The 22,190-nt window shown below is 46.6% G+C and overlaps 1 protein-coding gene across 3 annotated transcripts in view; it reads right to left on the bottom strand.

Annotated features, from left to right (window-relative positions):
• Positions 1-129: 129 nt before the first annotated feature.
• The window catches only part of ANKRD55 (ankyrin repeat domain 55), a 108,431-nt gene continuing 86,370 nt past the window's right edge, over positions 130-22,190 (bottom strand). The window contains exons 10-11 of one of the 3 annotated variants that reach the window (XM_073682179.1): positions 6,620-6,775; positions 130-692 (exon numbers count right to left, since the gene is read on the bottom strand). In XM_073682179.1, the coding sequence (XP_073538280.1) occupies positions 430-692; positions 6,620-6,775 (419 nt within the window). In that variant the 3' untranslated portion in view covers positions 130-429. The remainder of the gene's footprint in view (positions 693-6,619; positions 6,776-22,190) is intronic. The other 2 variants (XM_073682187.1, XM_073682192.1) reach the window with 2 other exon arrangements.

Genomic DNA, 22,190 nt, shown 5'->3' with positions numbered 1-22,190 from the left:
GCTGGCAATGGATGTCCGTGCTGCCGAGAAGCAGCTTGCTGCAGCAGAAATCTCCCCCCACTCACCAAAGCTGTCTGCAAAGAAGCCCGGACAAGAAAATCTGCAAGAATCAATCGAAGCAGAATGATCGTCTTTGCATATTTCATTTTTATTTACCACTTTTAAAGCAAATATTTTGGATAAAAAAAAAAACGGCAACATATGGAATTTAACATTTTCTTGTAAATCCTTCGAACAATTTGTCATGGAAGATCACAAAAGAACAATCTATAAAACAATCTCTTAAAAAAATAGCAAAAAAAACAGAAGTCGTGTCCATATTCACCCGAGTTACAAATGACTCACACGATGCATTTCTCACAAATCCGACTATAGGGGAACAGACATGTAACATACAGACGGGGGAGGCCGGAGCGGGGGGGGGGGGCGCTAGTCGTTGGTATCAGACTTTTTCGGGGAGGACATAAGGCCTTCTGTTGTGTTCTGTCCTGCCCTCTGACTTGGGATGGCCGGGAGAACGCGCGTCGTTCTCAGGGGCTCTCGTCTCAGGACCGGTAGGAAAGAATACAAGGAGTGACTCTGAGTTTTTGTAAAGATTAACGGAGATAAACTATTTCCGCTTCTTAATGAATTTGAAGGCAAAGACATCGACTTCTTCACACCCTGACAGACTGGACCAGTTGGCAGCTGGACTGGGAAAAAAAAAAGAAGAAAGAAAAGTCAATAAAGTTACATTAGTTTCAATCAAACTTTCTTGAGAATTCTTCGCCCCTTCAAAACTTTTTCTAATACCATTCTAAAGTTATAACCAATAGTTACCAAAATTTGTACGGAAAGAAGAAAAAAAGTGTCAACTGGGCGTATCCATATTATGCAAATCTTGTGGACCAGCAGTGCTAAACCAGACCATCTTTTTTTTGCGATGTGGGGGATATATATTCTTTTTCATCTATATGCCGCTCTGTAGAGCAATAACTGGCACATGCCCAGTTATGGGAAGAGGAACGGATTCAGTTTTGCACATGCGCCCGTCATGACTACTGAGTGACCAATGTCTGTAGCCATTCAGCTCACGCCAGAGTTACTGTACCAGAAGGAGGGAACATCTTTATTTTGGGCCAGAATAGAATTGATTCCTCCGTCCAGTGCAGGGCGGACACACTACGCATGGGTCGGTCTGGATGTACCGTAACTTGCAGGGCAATGGTGTGTGCAGTCATTCAGCCACCGAAACCAACGAGAGGGAACATCTTCACATCCGGACTGGCGCATGCGCAGAGCAAAATTGGTTCCTCTGCCCAGAACGGTGCAAACACTCTGCGCATGCACCTGATGCCGAGTAACAGAATTTCTTACAGTTAAATGCCCCCCACCCTAAAACACCATATTTGTTTTGTAACCTAAATAAGTTCCCAATTCCCGGGCAATTATTGCCGCCTCACTGCCCAATTTCCTTACTGGTTGCAACGTCAAACTTTGAATTAGTGGGAAAAAAAAGATGTTTTGCTTTTGCTTCCACTCTCCGGCTACTAGTAAGTTACGGCATGTGACAGGATTTCCTGAGCCCGGCCACCACCGTGAAATAATTTTGTGTTCTCCCCTCCGCTATATTTTCTGTGACCTTGAGAATCTCCTTCATTGTGTTTGCTTTACTCTTGGAAGAGAAATTCCTGAAATTGTAAAAATATTTGTTCTAGATTTCCGGCTGATAATGCGCCGATCTTGTGCTTCTCCAATTAAGGGAAAATATTATTATTATTATCATTATTATTATTTTTATCTCTGATTGCTGAGAGTTACCGAAATTGGATATCTGGTCATTACTCCCTCTTTTCATTTTTACTCTTTTTCCAAGAACTGTAACTTTTTTATTTTTCAAATGATGGAGCTGGGTGAGGGCTTTATTTCTGTGTGCTGAGCTGTAGTTTTTTTTTATTCCATATATTATTTAATTATTTTGTGGGAGATGCAGCAAAAAAAAAAAAAACTTTACTTAACTGCATCCAAACTTTCAACTTTACCTAAATGCATGCATTTTTTGGGCAAAAGATATATATATATATTTTGCAATTCGATTTCATTCAAACTTTTGTTTTAGTGAGTAAACTGAGAATCAGCCAGAGAGTTTACAGCTCTTTTATCTGTCTTTTTAATGGGCTCTTCTCAATTGATTTATAATTGACAATTTATTGAAGTGACTTTTTTTTTCGGTCTTGTGGGATTTGCTGACATTTGTGCCAAATTTTTCAAAATCATGGTTCAAGAATTCGGCACAAAATGAAAAATTCTCTTGATTTTTTGTCTTTAACCATTTTTTACAATTTGTCAGCACCAAAAGCCGTAAATGCTTGGAAAAGACACAAAAATGCGCCAGATTGAAAGCTCCTACAGGAAACCTTACGCCGGGGAGAACTGGAGTGAGATGCACCAAAAAATGTAACATTTGGTAAAAGTCGCATTTCTAGAATCTATGTAAAATATCTGGCTGTGTGTACAATACCCTGTGGCTATGTGCACAATACCCTATGGCTATGTGCACAATAACCTATGGATATATGCACAATTCCCTATGGCTATATGCACAATAACCTATGGCGATGTGCACAATACCCTATGGCTATGTGCACAATAACCTATGGATATATGCACAATACCCTAAGGCTATGTGCACAATACCCTAAGGCTATGTGCACAATACCCTATGGCGATGTGCACAATACCCTATGGATATATGCACAATACCCTATGGATATATGCACAATACCCTATGGCTATATGCACAATAACCTATGGCAATATGCACAATACTCTGTGGCTATGTGCACAATAACCTATGGCAATATGCACAATACTCTATGGCTATATGCACAATATCCTATGGCAATATGCACAATACCCTATGGCTATATGCACAATAACCTATGGATATATGCACAATACCCTATGGCTATATGCACAATACCCTAAGTCTATGTGCACAATACCCTAAGGCTATGTGCACAATACCCTAAGGCTATATGCACAATAACCTATCGATATATGCACAATATCTTGTGGCTATATGCACAATACCCTATGGCTATATGTACAATACTCTATGGCTATAAGCACAATATCCTATGGCAATATGCACAATACCCTATGGCTATATGCACAATAACCTATGGATATATGCACAATACCCTATGGCTATATGCACAATACCCTAAGGCTATGTGCACAATACCCTAAGGCTATGTGCACAATACCCTAAGGCTATATGCACAATAACCTATCGATATATGCACAATATCTTGTGGCTATATGCACAATACCCTATGGCTATATGCACAATACCCTATGGTTATATGCACAATACTCTATGGCTATATGCACAATATCCTATGGCAATATGCACAATACTCTATGGCTATGTGCACAATACCCTATGGCAATATGCACAATACTCTATGGCTATGTGCACAATACCCTAAGTCTATGTGCACAATACCCTAAGTCTATGTGCACAATACCCTAAGTCTATGTGCACAATACCCTAAGGCTATGTGCACAATACCCTAAGGCTATATGCACAATAACCTATCGATATATGCACAATATCTTGTGGCTATATGCACAATACCCTATGGCTATATGTACAATACTCTATGGCTATAAGCACAATATCCTATGGCAATATGCACAATACTTTATGGCTATATGCACAATATCCTATGGCAATATGCACAATACCCTAAGGCTATGTGCACAATACCCTATGGCTATGTGCACAATACCCTAAGGCTATGTGCACAATACCCTAAGGCTATATGCACAATAACCTATGAATATATGCGCAATACCCTATGGCTATATGCACAATATCTTGTGGCTTTATGCACAATACCCTATGGCTATAGGCACAATACTCTATGGCTATAAGCACAATGTCCTATGGCAATATGCACAATACCCTATGGCTATATGCACAATACCCTAAGGCTATGTGCACAATACCCTCAGGCTATGTGCACAATACCCTAAGGCTATATGCACAATACCCTATGGCTATATGCACAATATCTTATGGCAATATTCACAATACTCTATGGCTATATGCACAATATCCTATGGCAATATGCACAATACCCTAAGGCTATGTGCACAATACTCTATGGCTATGTGCACAATATCCTATGGCTATATGCACAATACCCTAAGGCTATATGCACAATACCCTAAGGCTATATGCACAATACCCTCAGGCTATGTGCACAATACCCTCAGGCTATGTGCACAATACCCTAAGGCTATGTGCACAATACCCTAAGGCTATATGTACAATACTCTATGGCTATAAGCACAATATCCTATGGCAATATGCACAATACCCTAAGGCTATGTGCACAATACCCTATGGCAATATGCACAATACTCTATGGCTATATGCACAATATCCTATGGCAATATGCACAATACCCTAAGGCTATGTGCACAATACCCTAAGGCTATGTGCACAATACCCTAAGGCTATATGCACAATAACCTATGAATATATGCGCAATACCCTATGGCTATATGCACAATATCTTGTGGCTTTATGCACAATACCCTATGGCTATAGGCACAATACTCTATGGCTATAAGCACAATGTCCTATGGCAATATGCACAATACCCTATGGCTATATGCACAATACCCTAAGGCTATGTGCACAATACCCTCAGGCTATGTGCACAATGCCCTAAGGCTATGTACACAATACCCTCAGGCTATGTGCACAATACCCTCAGGCTATGTGCACAATACCCTAAGGCTATGTGCACAATACCCTAAGGCTATGTGCACAATACCCTAAGGCTATGTGCACAATATCCTATGGCAATATGCACAATACTCTATGGCTATATGCACAATATCCTAAGGCAATATCCACAATACTCTGTGGCTATGTGCACAATACCCTATGGCTATATGCACAATAACCTATGGATATATGCACAATACTCTATGGCTATATGCACAATATCCTATGGCAATATGCACAATACTCTATGGCTATATGCACAATACCCTATGGTTATATGCACAATACTCTATGGCTATATGCACAATATCCTATGGCAATATGCACAATACTCTATGGCTATGTGCACAATACCCTATGGTTATATGCACAATACTCTATGGCTATATGCACAATACCCTATGGCAATATGCACAATACTCTATGGCTATGTGCACAATACCCTAAGTCTATGTGCACAATACCCTAAGTCTATGTGCACAATACCCTAAGTCTATGTGCACAATACCCTAAGTCTATGTGCACAATACCCTAAGTCTATGTGCACAATACCCTAAGTCTATGTGCACAATACTCTATGGCTATATGCACAATATCTTGTGGCTATATGCACAATACCCTATGGCTATATGTACAATACTCTATGGCTATAAGCACAATATCCTATGGCAATATGCACAATACCCTAAGGCTATGTGCACAATACCCTATGGCAATATGCACAATACTCTATGGCTATATGCACAATATCCTATGGCAATATGCACAATACCCTAAGGCTATGTGCACAATACCCTAAGGCTATGTGCACAATACCCTAAGGCTATATGCACAATAACCTATGAATATATGCGCAATACCCTATGGCTATATGCACAATATCTTGTGGCTTTATGCACAATACCCTATGGCTATAGGCACAATACTCTATGGCTATAAGCACAATGTCCTATGGCAATATGCACAATACCCTATGGCTATATGCACAATACCCTAAGGCTATGTGCACAATACCCTCAGGCTATGTGCACAATGCCCTAAGGCTATGTACACAATACCCTCAGGCTATATGCACAATACCCTATGGCTATATGCACAATATCTTATGGCTATATGCACAATACCCTATGGCAATATTCACAATACCCTATGGCAATATGCACAATACTCTATGGCTATGTGCACAATATCATATGGCTATATGCACAATACCCTAAGGCTATGTGTAGAATACCCTATGGCTATATGCACAATACCCTATGGCTATATGCACAATACCCTATGGCAATATTCACAATACCCTATGGCAATATGCACAATACTCTATGGCTATGTGCACAATACCCTAAGGCTATATGCACAATACCCTCAGGCTATATGCACAATACCCTAAGGCTATATGCACAATACCCTCAGGCTATATGCACAATACCCTCAGGCTATATGCACAATACCCTAAGGCTATATGCACATGGACTTTCTTTTATGAGGCAGTCAAATATGACACATGTTCTATTGGAAACCACTTCAGGAAACACTCTTCTTGTTTGGAGAATTTTTGGAGAGACTTTTTTAGTTTCCTGAAAGAGTTTTTCAAGCGTTTTTGGAGGGTTTTTTTGCTGCCTTTTGATTGGACAGTTCCAATTTGGATTGGATTCCATCAGCAGTAGTGTCATGTGCTTTATTTTTTTCCCACCAGGCTTTTTTTTAAACCTGAAAGCGAAAAAAAAAAATGCTCAAAAACCAACATACGACCAGCGAAGAGTCTTCCAAGCAATTTTTGAGCAATTTTTCAGGTGTTTTTCGGAACGGACTCTGTGCATGTAGCCGTACTTTCCGCTTCTGTTCCCGTCTCAGATATCAGATATTTGTTGTATCTCTTCTTACTTTTCTTAACACAGTGATCCGGTAAAGGGGCCAAGTTATTCCGGGACAGACGGGATTCTTTCAGTCTTGGCTTTTCCTGGGAGAGATGTGTTGTATCAAAACCTGAAAAGGAGAACAAGCGTTTACCGAAGTATCAAATATTAACCAGGAAAGCAAATACAGGAGAAGCGAAAACAGGCGGCAGGTCCAACTTGCCCTGGGAGCAAATACACAGGCACCAAAACTGCAACATGGAGAGGGGAATATAGAGGTATACAGACAGTGCTGCTTGAAAGTTTGTGAACCCTTCAGAATGTCCAAGATTTTTGCATAAATTTAACCTAAAACTGCATCAGTCCTAAAAGAAGTAAATCAAATAAATGAGGCAAAAATATTAGACTTCATCTTTTTAAATCAGGAAAAAGACGTGATATTGGATCAGTGAGTGTCAAAAGTATTTGACCCTTTGCTCTTTGAGGTTTTTATGCTGTACAGCAGTGATTTTCATTGTCCAAACAACACTTCTCATTTAACCCAGAAGCATAACCATTACTTAATGTGAGAGAAGCCTTTAGTTGCTTAGTGGTAACCTTGGGTTCCTTTATGATATCCCCATCTTTTATCTTACTTGCTCTTGGATTGATGTATGTTGGTCAACTGCTCTTAAATATCCACCATTTGTACACAGTCTGTCTGACTGTGGATATGTGAAGTCCAAATTCTTTAGAGAATGGTTTTGAAACCAACCTGATGAGCATCAACAACCATTCTTCTGAGGTCCATAGAAATCTCCTTTGTTGATGCCATGATATGATACACTACCACAAACATGTTGTGAAGATCAGACTTTGATAAATCCTTGTTATTTAAATAAAACAGGTCGCCCACTCACATCCGATTGTCATCCCATTGGTTGAAAACTCCAGACTCTAATTTTACCTTCAAATTATCTTCTAATTTTAAAAGTTCACATACTTTTGTCACTCACAGACATGTGATATTGCATCATGTTCCTCATTTAAAAAAAATTACAAAGTGTATTATTTTTGACTATTTTTAGGACTTTTGTGAAAATATGATGCAGTTTTAGGTTAAATTTATGCAGAAATATGGAAAATTTTCAAGGGTTCACAAACTTTAAAACATCACTGTACATATTTCACTTACACATAAAACTGATTGGTCTGGAGTTGGGACCCGGTCCTATTTGTCTACCCTTTTATATGCATTACTTCAACTTTGATATACAGTAAGGTTTTTAATATAGGCAGTATAGGTACCGTCCCAATTTAGGGTCACCTTGCCGCTGGTGGGATGGCTTGTATACTTTTTTTGATCAAAAATAGTTCACTAAGTACCCTATATTTATTATGCAACTTTGCTTTACATTTATATATAATGATGGTAGGGTATGAGATATATTTTTGTCTTTTGTAGGTTTTGCTTCTTTTTGCTAGTGTGAACATGCTCCTATTTCTTGCATGTCTACCATCTTAGACCTCAGTTCACATTGTCTGGTTTTTTGTCTTGTTTGCATTCTGTGCAATTTAAGGGTGTGGCATCCCCTTTGTTGAGCTGATTAGTATATATGTAGCTTACCACGGGCCTAGGTGGTCTGGAGTTGGGACCCGGTCCTATTTGTCTACCCTTTTATATGCATTACTTCAACTTTGATATACAGTAAGGTTTTTAATAGAGGCAGTATAGGTACCGTCCCAATTTAGGGTCACCTTGCCGCTGGTGGGACGGCTTGTATACTTTTTTTGATCAAAAATAGTTCACTAAGTACCCTATATTTATTATGCAACTTTGCTTTACATTTATATATAATGATGGTAGGGTATGAGATATATTTTTGTCTTTTGTAGGTTTTGTATAAAACTGATTGTGTCATATAAAAAAAAAAAACTAAAAAAAAGTGGAAAAACGTCTAAACTATCTAATAAGATGTTCATCGCATAGTGTGCGCCACTGTGATGGAGTTCCCAAGCTCATGGGAAGCCATAACCATCTTTATCTGGTCATAAACTGATGTAGCAGATGGTTCAGGAGAGGAGCGATAACGAGCTCGCTGATGGATTCGCTGGTGACTCATTCTGCAGTCTGCTATGTACAGTGGTTCATAGAGGATGCAGAATCCAACGATCCACAGTATTTTGTGAAACTCTGCTTTTACCTAACATTTCACATACATTTTGGTAAGAAGGTTCATATCCTTTAAAGGGGTTTTCGGGGACTATTTTTTTTGCATATACACTGCACAAAAAAATAAAGGGAACACTCAAATACCCCATCCTAGATCTGAATGAATGAAATCTTCTCCTTGAATACTTTGTTCTGTACAAAGTTGAATGTGCTGACAACAAAATCACACAAAAATCATCAATGGAAATCACATTTATTAACCAATGGAGGCCTGGATTTGGAGTCACCCCCAAAACTATAGTGGAAAAACACACTACAGGCTGATCCAACTTTGATGTAATGTCCTTAAAACAAGTCACAATGAGTCTCAGTATTGTGTGGCCTCCACATGCCTGTATGACCTCCCTACAACGCCTGGGCATGCTCCTGATGAGGCTGAGTATTGTGTGTGGCCTCCACGTGCCTGTATGACCTCCCTACAACGCCTGGGCATGCTCCTGATGAGGCTGAGTATTGTGTGTGGCCTCCACGTGCCTGTATGACCTCCCTACAACGCCTGGGCATGCTCCTGATGAGGCTGAGTATTGTGTGTGGCCTCCACGTGCCTGTATGACCTCCCTACAACGCCTGGGCATGATCCTGATGAGTCTCAGTATTGTGTGTGGCCTCCACTTGCCGGTATGACCTCCCTACAACGCCTGGGCATGCTCCTGATGAGGCTGAGTATTGTGTGTGGCCTCCACGTGCCTGTATGACCTCCCTACAACGCCTGGGCATGCTCCTGATGAGGGTCAGTATTGTGTGTGGCCTCCACGTGCCTGTATGACCTCCCTACAACGCCTGGGCATGCTCCTGATGAGGCTGAGTATTGTGTGTGGCCTCCACGTGCCTGTATGACCTCCCTACAACGCCTGGGCATGCTCCTAATGAGGCTGAGTATTGTGTGTGGCCTCCACGTGCCTGTATGACCTCCCTACAACGCCTGGGCATGATCCTGATGAGGCTCAGTATTGTGTGTGGCCTCCACGTGCCTGTATGACCTCCCTACAACGCCTGGGCATGCTCCTGATGAGGCTGAGTATTGTGTGTGGCCTCCACGTGCCTGTATGACCTCCCTACAACGCCTGGGCATGATCCTGATGAGTCTCAGTATTGTGTGTGGCCTCCACGTGCCGGTATGACCTCCCTACAACGCCTGGGCATGCTCCTGATGAGGCTGAGTATTGTGTGTGGCCTCCACGTGCCTGTATGACCTCTCTACAACGCCTGGGCATGCTCCTGATGAGGCTCAGTATTGTGTGTGGCCTCCACGTGCCTGTATGACCTCCCTACAACGCCTGGGCATGCTCCTGATGAGGCTGAGTATTGTGTGTGGCCTCCACGTGCCTGTATGACCTCCCTACAACGCCTGGGCATGCTCCTGATGAGGCTGAGTATTGTGTGTGGCCTCCACGTGCCTGTATGACCTCCCTACAACGCCTGGGCATGCTCCTGATGAGGCTGAGTATTGTGTGTGGCCTCCACGTGCCTGTATGACCTCCCTACAACGCCTGGGCATGCTCCTGATGAGGCTGAGTATTGTGTGTGGCCTCCACGTGCCTGTATGACCTCCCTACAACGCCTGGGCATGCTCCTGATGAGGCTGAGTATTGTGTGTGGCCTCCACGTGCCTGTATGACCTCCCTACAACGCCTGGGCATGCTCCTGATGAGGCTGAGTATTGTGTGTGGCCTCCACGTGCCTGTATGACCTCCCTACAACGCCTGGGCATGCTCCTGATGAGGCTGAGTATTGTGTGTGGCCTCCACATGCCTGTATGACCTCCCTACAACGCCTGGGCATGCTCCTGATGAGGCTGAGTATTGTGTGTGGCCTCCACGTGCCTGTATGACCTCCCTACAATGCCTGGGCATGCTCCTGATGAGGCTGAGTATTGTGTGTGGCCTCCACGTGCCTGTATGACCTCCCTACAATGCCTGGGCATGCTCCTGATGAGGCTGAGTATTGTGTGTGGCCTCCACGTGCCTGTATGACCTCCCTACAACGCCTGGGCATGCTCCTGATGAGGCTGAGTATTGTGTGTGGCCTCCACGTGCCTGTATGACCTCCCTACAACGCCTGGGCATGCTACTGATGAGGCTGAGTATTGTGTGTGGCCTCCACGTGCCTGTATGACCTCCCTACAACGCCTGGGCATGCTCCTGATGAGGCTGAGTATTGTGTGTGGCCTCCACGTGCCTGTATGACCTCCCTACAACGCCTGGGCATGCTCCTGATGAGGCTGAGTATTGTGTGTGGCCTCCACGTGCCTGTATGACCTCCCTACAACGCCTGGGCATGCTCCTGATGAGAGTGAGTATTGTGTGTGGCCTCCACGTGCCTGTATGACCTCCCTACAACGCCTGGGCATGCTCCAGATGAGGCTGAGTATTGTGTGTGGCCTCCACGTGCCTGTATGACCTCCCTACAACGCCTGGGCATGCTCCTGATGAGGTTGCGGATGGTCTCCTGTGAGATCTCCTCCCAGACCTGGACTAATCCGCCAACTCCTGGACAGTCTGTGGAGCAACGTGACGTTGGTGGATGGAGTGAGACATGATGTCCCAGATGTGCTCAATCGGATTCAGGTCTGGGGAACGGGCGGCCAGAACATAGCTTCAATGCCTTCATCTTGCAGGAACTGCTGACACACTCCAGCCACATGAGGTCTGGCATTGTCCTGCATTAGGGGGAACCCAGGGCCAACCGCACCAGCATATGGTCTCACAAGGGGTCTGAGGATCTCATCTTGGTACCTAATGGCAATCAGGCTACCTCTGGCGAGCACATGGAGGGCTGTGCGACCCTCCAAAGAAACCACCGGAGATGGCCCATAACAGTGCGAACCAACGGCAGATGCCCCATAACAGTGCGAGCCAACTGCAGATGGCCCATAACAGTGCAAAACCACAGCAGATGCCCCATAGCAGTGCAAAACCACCGCAGATGCCCCATAGCAGTGCAAAACCACCGCAGATACCCCATAACAGTGCAAACCAACCGTAGATGCCCCATAACAGTGCAAACCAACCGTAGTTGCCCCATAACAGTGCAAACCAACCGTAGATGCCCCATGACAGTGCAAATCCACCGCAGATGCTCCATAACAATGCGAGCCAATCGGAGATGCCCCATAACAGTGCGAGCCAACCGTAGATGGCCCATAACAGTGCAAACCAACCGTAGAAGCCCCATAACAGTGCATAACCACCGCAGATGGCCCATAACAGTGCAAAACCACCGCAGATGGCCCATAACAGCGCAAAACCACCGGAGAAGGCCCATAATAGTGCGAACCAACGGCAGATGCCCCATAACAGTGTGAACCAACCGCAGATGGCCCATAACAGTGCAAAACCACAGCAGATGCCCCATAGCAGTGCAAAACCACAGCAGATGGCACATAACAGTGCAAAACCACCGCAGATACCCCATAACAGTGCAAACCAAAAGTAGATGCCCCATAACAGTGCAAACCAACCGAAGTTGCCCCATAACAGTGTAAACCAACTGTAGATACCCCATAACAGTGCAAACCCACCGCAGATGCTCCATAACAGCGCGAGCCAACCGCAGATGCCCCATAACAGTGCGAACCAACCGCAGATGGCCCATAACAGTGCAAAACCACAGCAGATGGCCCATAACAGTGCATAACCACCGCAGATGGCCCATAACAGTGCGAGCCAACCGCAGATGCCCCATAACAGCGCAAAACCACCGTAGATGCCCCATAACAGTGCAAAACCACAGCAGATGCCCCATAACAGTGCAAACCAACCGTAGTTGCCCCATAACAGTGCAAACCAACCGTAGATGCCCCATAACAGTGCAAACCAACCGCAGATGCCCCATAACAGTGTGAACCAACCGCAGATGGCCCATAACAGTGCAAAACCACAGCAGATGCCCCATAGCAGTGCAAAACCACAGCAGATGGCACATAACAGTGCAAAACCACCGCAGATACTCCATAACAGTGCAAACCAAAAGTAGATGCCCCATAACAGTGCAAACCAACCGAAGTTGCCCCATAACAGTGTAAACCAACTGTAGATACCCCATAACAGTGCAAACCCACCGCAGATGCTCCATAACAGCGCGAGCCAACCGCAGATGCCCCATAACAGTGCGAACCAACCGCAGATGGCCCATAACAGTGCAAAACCACAGCAGATGACCCATAACAGTGCATAACCACCGCAGATGGCCCATAACAGTGCGAGCCAACCGCAGATGCCCCATAACAGCGCAAAACCACCGTAGATGCCCCATAACAGTGCAAAACCACAGCAGATGCCCCATAACAGTGCAAACCAACCGTAGTTGCCCCATAACAGTGCAAACCAACCGTAGATGCCCCATAACAGTGCAAACCAACCGCAGATGCCCCATAACAGTGCGAGTCAACCGTAGATGCCCCATAACAGTGCGAGCCAACCGCAGATGTCCCATAACAGTCCGAGCCAACCGCAGATGCCCCATAACAGTGCGAGCCAACCGCAGATGCCCCATAACAGTGCGAGACAACCGTAGATGCCCCATAACAGTGCAAACCAACCGTAGATGCCCCATGACAGTGCAAACCCACCGCAGATGCTCCATAACAGTGCGAGCCAACCGCAGATGCCCCATAACAGTGCGAGTCAACCGTAGATGCCCCATAACAGTGCGAGCCAACCGCAGATGTCCCATAAAAGTCCGAGCCAACCGTAGATGCCCCATAACAGTGCGAGCCAACTGCAGATGCCCCATAACAGTGCGAGCCAACCGTAGATGCCCCATAACAGTGCAAACCAACCGTAGATGCCCCATGACAGTGCAAACCCACCGCAGATGCTCCATAACAGTGCGAACCAACTGCAGATGGCCCATAACAGTGCAAAACCACAGCAGATGCCCCATAACAGTGCATAACCACCCTAGAAGGCCCATAACAGTGCGAGCCAACCGCAGATGCCCCATAGCAGCGCAAAACCACCGTAGATGCCCCATAATAGTGCAAAACCACAGCAGATACACCATAACAGTGCAAACCAACAGTAGATGCCCCATGACAGTGCAAACCCACCGCAGATGCTTCATAACAGTGTGAGCCAACCGTAGATGCCCCATAACAGTGCAAAACCACCGCAGATGCCCCATAACAGTGCAAAACCACAGCAGATGCCCCATAACAGTGCAAACCAACCGTAGTTGCCCCATAACAGTGCAAACCAACCGTAGATGCCCCATAACAGTGCAAACCAACCGCAGATGCCCCATAACAGTGCGAGTCAACCGTAGATGCCCCATAACAGTGCGAGCCAACCGCAGATGTCCCATAACAGTCCGAGCCAACCGCAGATGCCCCATAACAGTGCGAGCCAACCGCAGATGCCCCATAACAGTGCGAGACAACCGTAGATGCCCCATAACAGTGCAAACCAACCGTAGATGCCCCATGACAGTGCAAACCCACCGCAGATGCTCCATAACAGTGCGAGCCAACCGCAGATGCCCCATAACAGTGCGAGTCAACCGTAGATGCCCCATAACAGTGCGAGCCAACCGCAGATGTCCCATAAAAGTCCGAGCCAACCGTAGATGCCCCATAACAGTGCGAGCCAACTGCAGATGCCCCATAACAGTGCGAGCCAACCGTAGATGCCCCATAACAGTGCAAACCAACCGTAGATGCCCCATGACAGTGCAAACCCACCGCAGATGCTCCATAACAGTGCGAACCAACTGCAGATGGCCCATAACAGTGCAAAACCACAGCAGATGCCCCATAACAGTGCATAACCACCCTAGAAGGCCCATAACAGTGCGAGCCAACCGCAGATGCCCCATAGCAGCGCAAAACCACCGTAGATGCCCCATAATAGTGCAAAACCACAGCAGATACACCATAACAGTGCAAACCAACAGTAGATGCCCCATGACAGTGCAAACCCACCGCAGATGCTTCATAACAGTGTGAGCCAACCGTAGATGCCCCATAACAGTGCAAAACCACCGCAGATGCCCCATAACAGTGCAAAACCAACCGCAGATGTCCCATAACAGTCCGAGCCAACCGCAGATGACCCATAATAGTGCCATCCAACCGCAGATGGCCCATAACAGTGCGAGCCAACCGCAGATGCCCCATAATGGCGCAAAAACACCGCAGATGCCCCATAACAGTGCAAACCAACCGTAGATGCCCCATGACAGTGCAAACCCACCGCAGATGCTCCAAAACAGTGCGAGCCAATCGTAGATGCCCCATAACAGTGCAAAACCACCGTAGATGCCCCATAACAGTGCAAAACCACAGCAGATGCCCCATAACAGTGCAAACCAACCGTAGTTGCCCCATAACAGTGCAAACCAACCGTAGATGCCCCATAACAGTGCAAACCAACCGCAGATGCCCCATAACAGTGCGAGTCAACCGTAGATGCCCCATAACAGTGCGAGCCAACCGCAGATGTCCCATAACAGTCCGAGCCAACCGCAGATGCCCCATAACAGTGCGAGCCAACCGCAGATGCCCCATAACAGTGCGAGACAACCGTAGATGCCCCATAACAGTGCAAACCAACCGTAGATGCCCCATGACAGTGCAAACCCACCGCAGATGCTCCATAACAGTGCGAGCCAACCGCAGATGCCCCATAACAGTGCGAGTCAACCGTAGATGCCCCATAACAGTGCGAGCCAACCGCAGATGTCCCATAAAAGTCCGAGCCAACCGTAGATGCCCCATAACAGTGCGAGCCAACTGCAGATGCCCCATAACAGTGCGAGCCAACCGTAGATGCCCCATAACAGTGCAAACCAACCGTAGATGCCCCATGACAGTGCAAACCCACCGCAGATGCTCCATAACAGTGCGAACCAACTGCAGATGGCCCATAACAGTGCAAAACCACAGCAGATGCCCCATAACAGTGCATAACCACCCTAGAAGGCCCATAACAGTGCGAGCCAACCGCAGATGCCCCATAGCAGCGCAAAACCACCGTAGATGCCCCATAATAGTGCAAAACCACAGCAGATACACCATAACAGTGCAAACCAACAGTAGATGCCCCATGACAGTGCAAACCCACCGCAGATGCTTCATAACAGTGTGAGCCAACCGTAGATGCCCCATAACAGTGCAAAACCACCGCAGATGCCCCATAACAGTGCAAAACCAACCGCAGATGTCCCATAACAGTCCGAGCCAACCGCAGATGACCCATAATAGTGCCATCCAACCGCAGATGGCCCATAACAGTGCGAGCCAACCGCAGATGCCCCATAATGGCGCAAAAACACCGCAGATGCCCCATAACAGTGCAAACCAACCGTAGATGCCCCATGACAGTGCAAACCCACCGCAGATGCTCCAAAACAGTGCGAGCCAATCGTAGATGCCCCATAACAGTGCAAACCAACCGTAGATGCCCCATGACAGTGCAAACCCACCGCAGATGCTCCATAACAGTGCGAGCCAATCGTAGATGCCCCATAACAGTGCAAACCAACTGTAGATGGCCCATAACAGTGCATAACCACCGCAGATGGCCCATAACAGTGCATAACCACCGCAGATGGCCCATAACAGTGTAAAACCACCGCAGATGGCCCATAACAATGCAAAACCACCGCAGATGGCCCATAACAGTGCGAACCAACCGCAGATGCCCCATAACAGTGCGAACCAACGGCAGATGGCCCATAACAGTGCAAAACCACAGCAGATGGCCCATAACAGTAGTGCATAACCACTGCAGATGGCCCATAACAGTGCGAGCCAACCGCAGATGCCCCATAACAGCGCAAAACCACCGCAGATGCCCCATAACAGTGCGAGTCAACCGTAGATGCCCCATAACAGTGCAAGTCAACCGTAGATGCCCCATAACAGTGCGAGCCAACCGCAGATGCCCCATAACAGTACGAGCCATCCGTAGATGCCCCATAACAGTGCAAACCAACCGTAGATGCCCCATGACAGTGCAAACCCACCGCAGATGCTCCATAACAGTGCGAGCCAACCGCAGATGCCCCATAAGAGTGCGAACCAACCGCAGATGGCCCATAACAGTGCAAAACCACAGCAGATTCCCCATAACAGTGCATAACCACCCTAGATGCCCCATAACAGTGCAAACCAACCGTAGATGCCCCATGACAGTGCAAACCCACCGCAGATGCTCCATAACAGTACGAGCCAACCGCAGATGCCCCATAAGAGTGCAAACCAACTGCAGATGGCCCATAACAGTGCATAACCACCCTAGAAGGCCCATAACAGTGCGAGCCAACCGCAGATGCCCCATAGCAGCGCAAAACCACCGTAGATGCCCCATAATAGTGCAAAACCACAGCAGATGGCACATAACAGTGCAAAAGCACCGCAGAAACACCATAACAGTGCAAACCAACAGTAGATGCCCCATGACAGTGCAAACCCACCGCAGATGCTTCATAACAGTGTGAGCCAACCGTAGATGCCCCATAACAGTGCAAAACCACCGCAGATGCCCCATAACAGTGCAAAACCAACCGCAGATGTCCCATAACAGTCCGAGCCAACCTCAGATGACCCATAATAGTGCAAACCAACCGCAGATGGCCCATAACAGTGCATAACCACTGCAGATGGCCCATAACAGTGTGAGCCAACCGCAGATGCCCCATAACAGCGCAAAACCACCGCAGATGCCCCATAAAAGAGCAAAACCACAGCAGATGACACATAACAGTGCAACACCACCGCAGATTCCCCATAACAGTGCAAACCAACTGTAGATGCCCCATAACAGTGCAAACCAACCGTAGATGCCCCATGACAGTGCAAACCCACCGCAGATGCTCCAAAACAGTGCGAGCCAATCGTAGATGCCCCATAACAGTGCAAACCAACCGTAGATGCCCCATGACAGTGCAAACCCACCGCAGATGCCCCATAACAGTGCGAGCCAATCGTAGATGCCCCATAACAGTGCAAACCAACCCTAGATGGCCCATAACAGTGCATAACCACCGCAGATGGCCCATAACAGTGTATAACCACCGCAGATGGCCCATAACAGTGTAAAACCACCGCAGATGGCCCATAACAACGCAAAACCACCGCAGATGGCCCATAACAGTGCGAACCAACGGCAGATGGCCCATAACAGTGCAAAACCACAGCAGATGGCCCATAACAGTAGTGCATAACCACTGCAGATGGCCCATAACAGTGCGAACCAACGGCAGATGGCCCATAACAGCGCAAAACCACCGCAGATGCCCCATAACAGTGCGAGTCAACCGTAGATGCCCCATAACAGTGCGAGCCAACCGCAGATGTCCCATAAAAGTCCGAGCCAACCGTAGATGCCCCATAACAGTGAGAGCCAACCGCAGATGCCCCATAACAGTGCGAGCCATCCGTAGATGCCCCATAACAGTGCAAACCAACCGTAGATGCCCCATGACAGTGCAAACCCACCGCAGATGCTCCATAACAGTGCGAGCCAACCGCAGATGCCCCATAAGAGTGCGAACCAACCGCAGATGGCCCATAACAGTGCAAAACCACAGCAGATGCCCCATAACAGTGCATAACCACCCTAGATGCCCCATAACAGTGCGAGCCAACCGCAGATACCCCATAGCAGCGCAAAATCACCGTAGATGCCCCATAATAGTGCAAAACCACAGCAGATGGCACATAACAGTGCAAAAGCACCGCAGATACACCATAACAGTACAAACCAACAGGAGATGCCCCATGACAGTGCAAACCCAGCGCAGATGCTCCATAACAGTGTGAGCCAACCGTAGATGCCCCATAACAGTGCAAAACCACCGCAGATGCCCCATAACAGTGCAAAATCAACCGCAGATGTCCCATAACAGTCCGAGCCAACCGCAGATGACCCATAACAGTGCATAACCACTGCAGATGGCCCATAACAGTGCGAGCCAACCGCAGATGCCCCATAAGAGCGCAAAACCACCGCAGATGCCCCATAAAAGAGCAAAACCACAGCAGATGACACATAACAGTGCAAAACCACTGCAGATTCCCCATAACAGTGCGAGCCAACCGCAGATGCCCCATAACAGTGCAAACCAACCATAGATGCCCCATAACAGTGCAAACCAACCATAGATGCCCCATAACAGTGCAAACCAACCGCAGATGCCCCATAACAGTGTGAACCAAACTCGGAAGACTGCACCCCACTGTCTCTGTGATTACTATCTGCGCCATCACCCCTGCACTACAACGCCCAGCATCACCTATATCTTCTATAACATCTACACTGCCCTGGAGCTAAGCTCTACCTGTGGATAGCCACACCAGCTTTGCTGCACTAACATCAGGTCCAGAGGACCTGCTCCGCAGCGGCGGCTCCCTTTAGCCGCATACCACAGGTGGCGTCACGAACTTTACACTGTGTTCCAAATTATTATGCAAATAATATTTTCTCAGATTTTCCCAAATTACCTATATGAATTGCAGTCATTGTAATTTTCCAGTCAAATAACTATTAGAGTACAATTGAAAGGTTTTTGTATAAACTGCCTATGATAACAGTATATTTTTAAAAAAATGAAAAACTCTAACTGCACTCAAAATGCATGTTCCAAATTATTATGCACAGCAGAGTTTTCAACCTTTTCATTTTAATAGAGAACAAAAAAATGGCCATTTTTGCAATTATAAGCATTAGCAGGTTATTACACACTGAAATCAAACAGTTTTCAACTCAAAACTTTATTCTAGGTGATGTTACATTTGCACATAGGACCCCTTGTTCGAAAGGAGCTTCTGAACTCTCTCGTCCATTGAATTTGTCAGGTTTTGGATGGTTTCTGCTTTAATTGTTTTGCATGAGGACAGAATATCCTCCCAGAGCTGTTGCTTAGATGTGAACTGCCTCCCACCATCATAGACACTCCTTTTGATGATGCTCCAGAGGTTCTCAATGGGGTTGAGGTCAGGGGAGCATGGGGGCCACACCATAAGTTTGTCCCCTTTTATGCTCATAGCAGCCAGAGATGCAGATGTGTTATGTGCAGCATGAGAAGGGGCATTATCATGCATGAAATGATCTCGATGGTCCAAATGGATGGAGTGGAGGATGGCTGGTTGATGGATACCCCATGCAAACACGGCTACGGCGCTAGCAAGGAGGAGGTGGAGTAATGTTTTGGGCTGGAATCATGGGGAGAGAGATTGTCGGCCCTTTTAGGATCTCTGAAGGGGTAAAGATGAACTCCATAATGTATGTTGAGTTTCTCAAACAGCACTTCCTTCCATGGTTCAAGAAGAAGAACCGTGCATTCCGCAGCAAGATCATTTTCATGCATGATAATGCCCCGTCTCATGCTGCACATAACACATCTGCATCTCTGGCTGCTGTGGGCATAAAAGGGGACAAACTTATGGTGTGGCCCCCATGCTCCCCTGACCTCAACCCCATTGAGAACCTCTGGAGCATCATCAAAAGGAGTGTCTATGATGGCGGGAGGCAGTTCACATCTAAGCAACAGCTCTGGGAGGGTATTTTGTCCTCATGCAAAACAATTAAAGCAGAAACCATCCAAAACCTGACAAATTCAATGGACGAGAGAGTTCAGAAGCTCCTTTCGAACAAGCGGTCCTATGTGCAAATGTAACATCACCTAGAATAAAGTTTTGAGGTGAAAACTGTTTGATTTCAGTGTGTAATAACCTGCTAATGCTTATAATTTCAAAAATGACCATTTTTTTGATCTCTATTAAAATGAAAAGGTTGAAAACTCTGCTGTGCATAATAATTTGGAACATGCATTTTGAGTGCAGTTAGAGTTTTTCATTTTTTTAAAAATATCCTGTTATCATAGGCAGTTTGTACAAAAACCTTTCAATTGTACTCTAATAGTTATTTGACTGGAAAATTACAATGACTGCAATTCATATAGATAATTTGGGAAAATCTGAGAAAATATTATTTGCATAATAATTTGGAACACAGTGTATATATAAACTATAATCCCCTGTAAATATTTCCCCTTTTGATTGACCGCCCTGGGTCACGGACCGGGTCACCGCCACTGTGACATCTCCCCTAGCAACGACCGGCCCGGCACCGAGTACCCCACAGCCCAGGGGGCGCGTCAGATGCACCATAACAGTGCAAACCAATGGTAGATGCCCCATAACAGTGCAAACCAACCGTAGATGCCCCATAACAGTCCGAGCCAACCGCAGATGCCCCATAACAGTCCGAGCCAACTGTAGATGCCCATAACAGTGCGAGCCAACCGCAGATGCCCCATAACAGTGCGAGCCAACTGTAGATGCCCCATGACAGTGCGAACCCACCGCAGATGCCCCATAACAGTGCGAGCCAACCATAGATGCCCCATAACAGTGCAAACCAACCGTAGATGCCCCATAACAGTGCAAACCAACCATAGATGCCCAATAACAGTGCAAACCAACCGCAGATGCACCATAACAGTGCGAGCCAACTGCAGATGCCCCATAACAGTGCGAGACAACCGTTAATGCCCCATAACACTGCAAACCAATTGTAGATGCCCCATAACAGTGTGAACCAACCGCAGATGCCCCATAACAGTGCAAAAGAACCGCAGATGCCCCATAACAGTGTGAACCAACCGCAGATGCCCCATAACAGTGCAAAAGAAACGCAGATGCCCCATAACAGTGCGAGCCAACCGCAGATGCTCCATAACAGTGCGAACCAACTGCAGATATTCCATAACAGTGTGAACCCACCGCAGATGCTCCATAACAGTGCGAACCCACCGCAGATGCTCCATAACAGTGTGAACCAACCGCAGATGCCCCAATCCTTGGACGCTGTATGTACACATGTAGAAGGAAGTATTGCATTTAAAGGAGATAAACAACCAAATATGGCGTCAGCTGGCAGGACACAGCTCCTACACATATATAGTATGGAGGCGCATGGACTCTGTGCTTTTGTACAGCTCTTGTTTGCAGGAGGTCTAAGGGTAATGACAAGTAGTCTTCTGTGGATACCAGTGTTCACTTCTGAGCCCGGCATCCTCTACCCATCATCGTGGACGACCTTGATGGTCACAACGCATATCATGACATCACGGAAGGCCTACTGCCTAGTCTTCACGTGACATAAGTGCCCAGACTGCCCAGCACAGAAGTGAAGACTGTGCAAAACCACCGCAGATGCCCCATAACAGCGCGAACCAACCGCAGATGGCCCATAACAATGCAAAACCACCGCAGACGGAACATAACAGTGCAAAACCACCGCAGATGCCCCATAACAGTGCAAAACCACTGCAGATGCCCCATAACAGTGTGAGCAAACCGCAGATGCCCCCATAACAGTGCAAACCA

This window comes from Phyllobates terribilis, unplaced genomic scaffold (genome assembly GCF_046119375.1).
Source record: "Phyllobates terribilis strain yellow unplaced genomic scaffold, ASM4611937v1 Scaffold_1__5_contigs__length_1240528914, whole genome shotgun sequence".
Lineage (NCBI taxonomy): Eukaryota > Metazoa > Chordata > Amphibia > Anura > Dendrobatidae > Phyllobates > Phyllobates terribilis.
The sequence above is the reverse complement of the archived record's forward strand: the minus strand, read 5'-3'. Positions and strand labels throughout refer to the sequence as shown.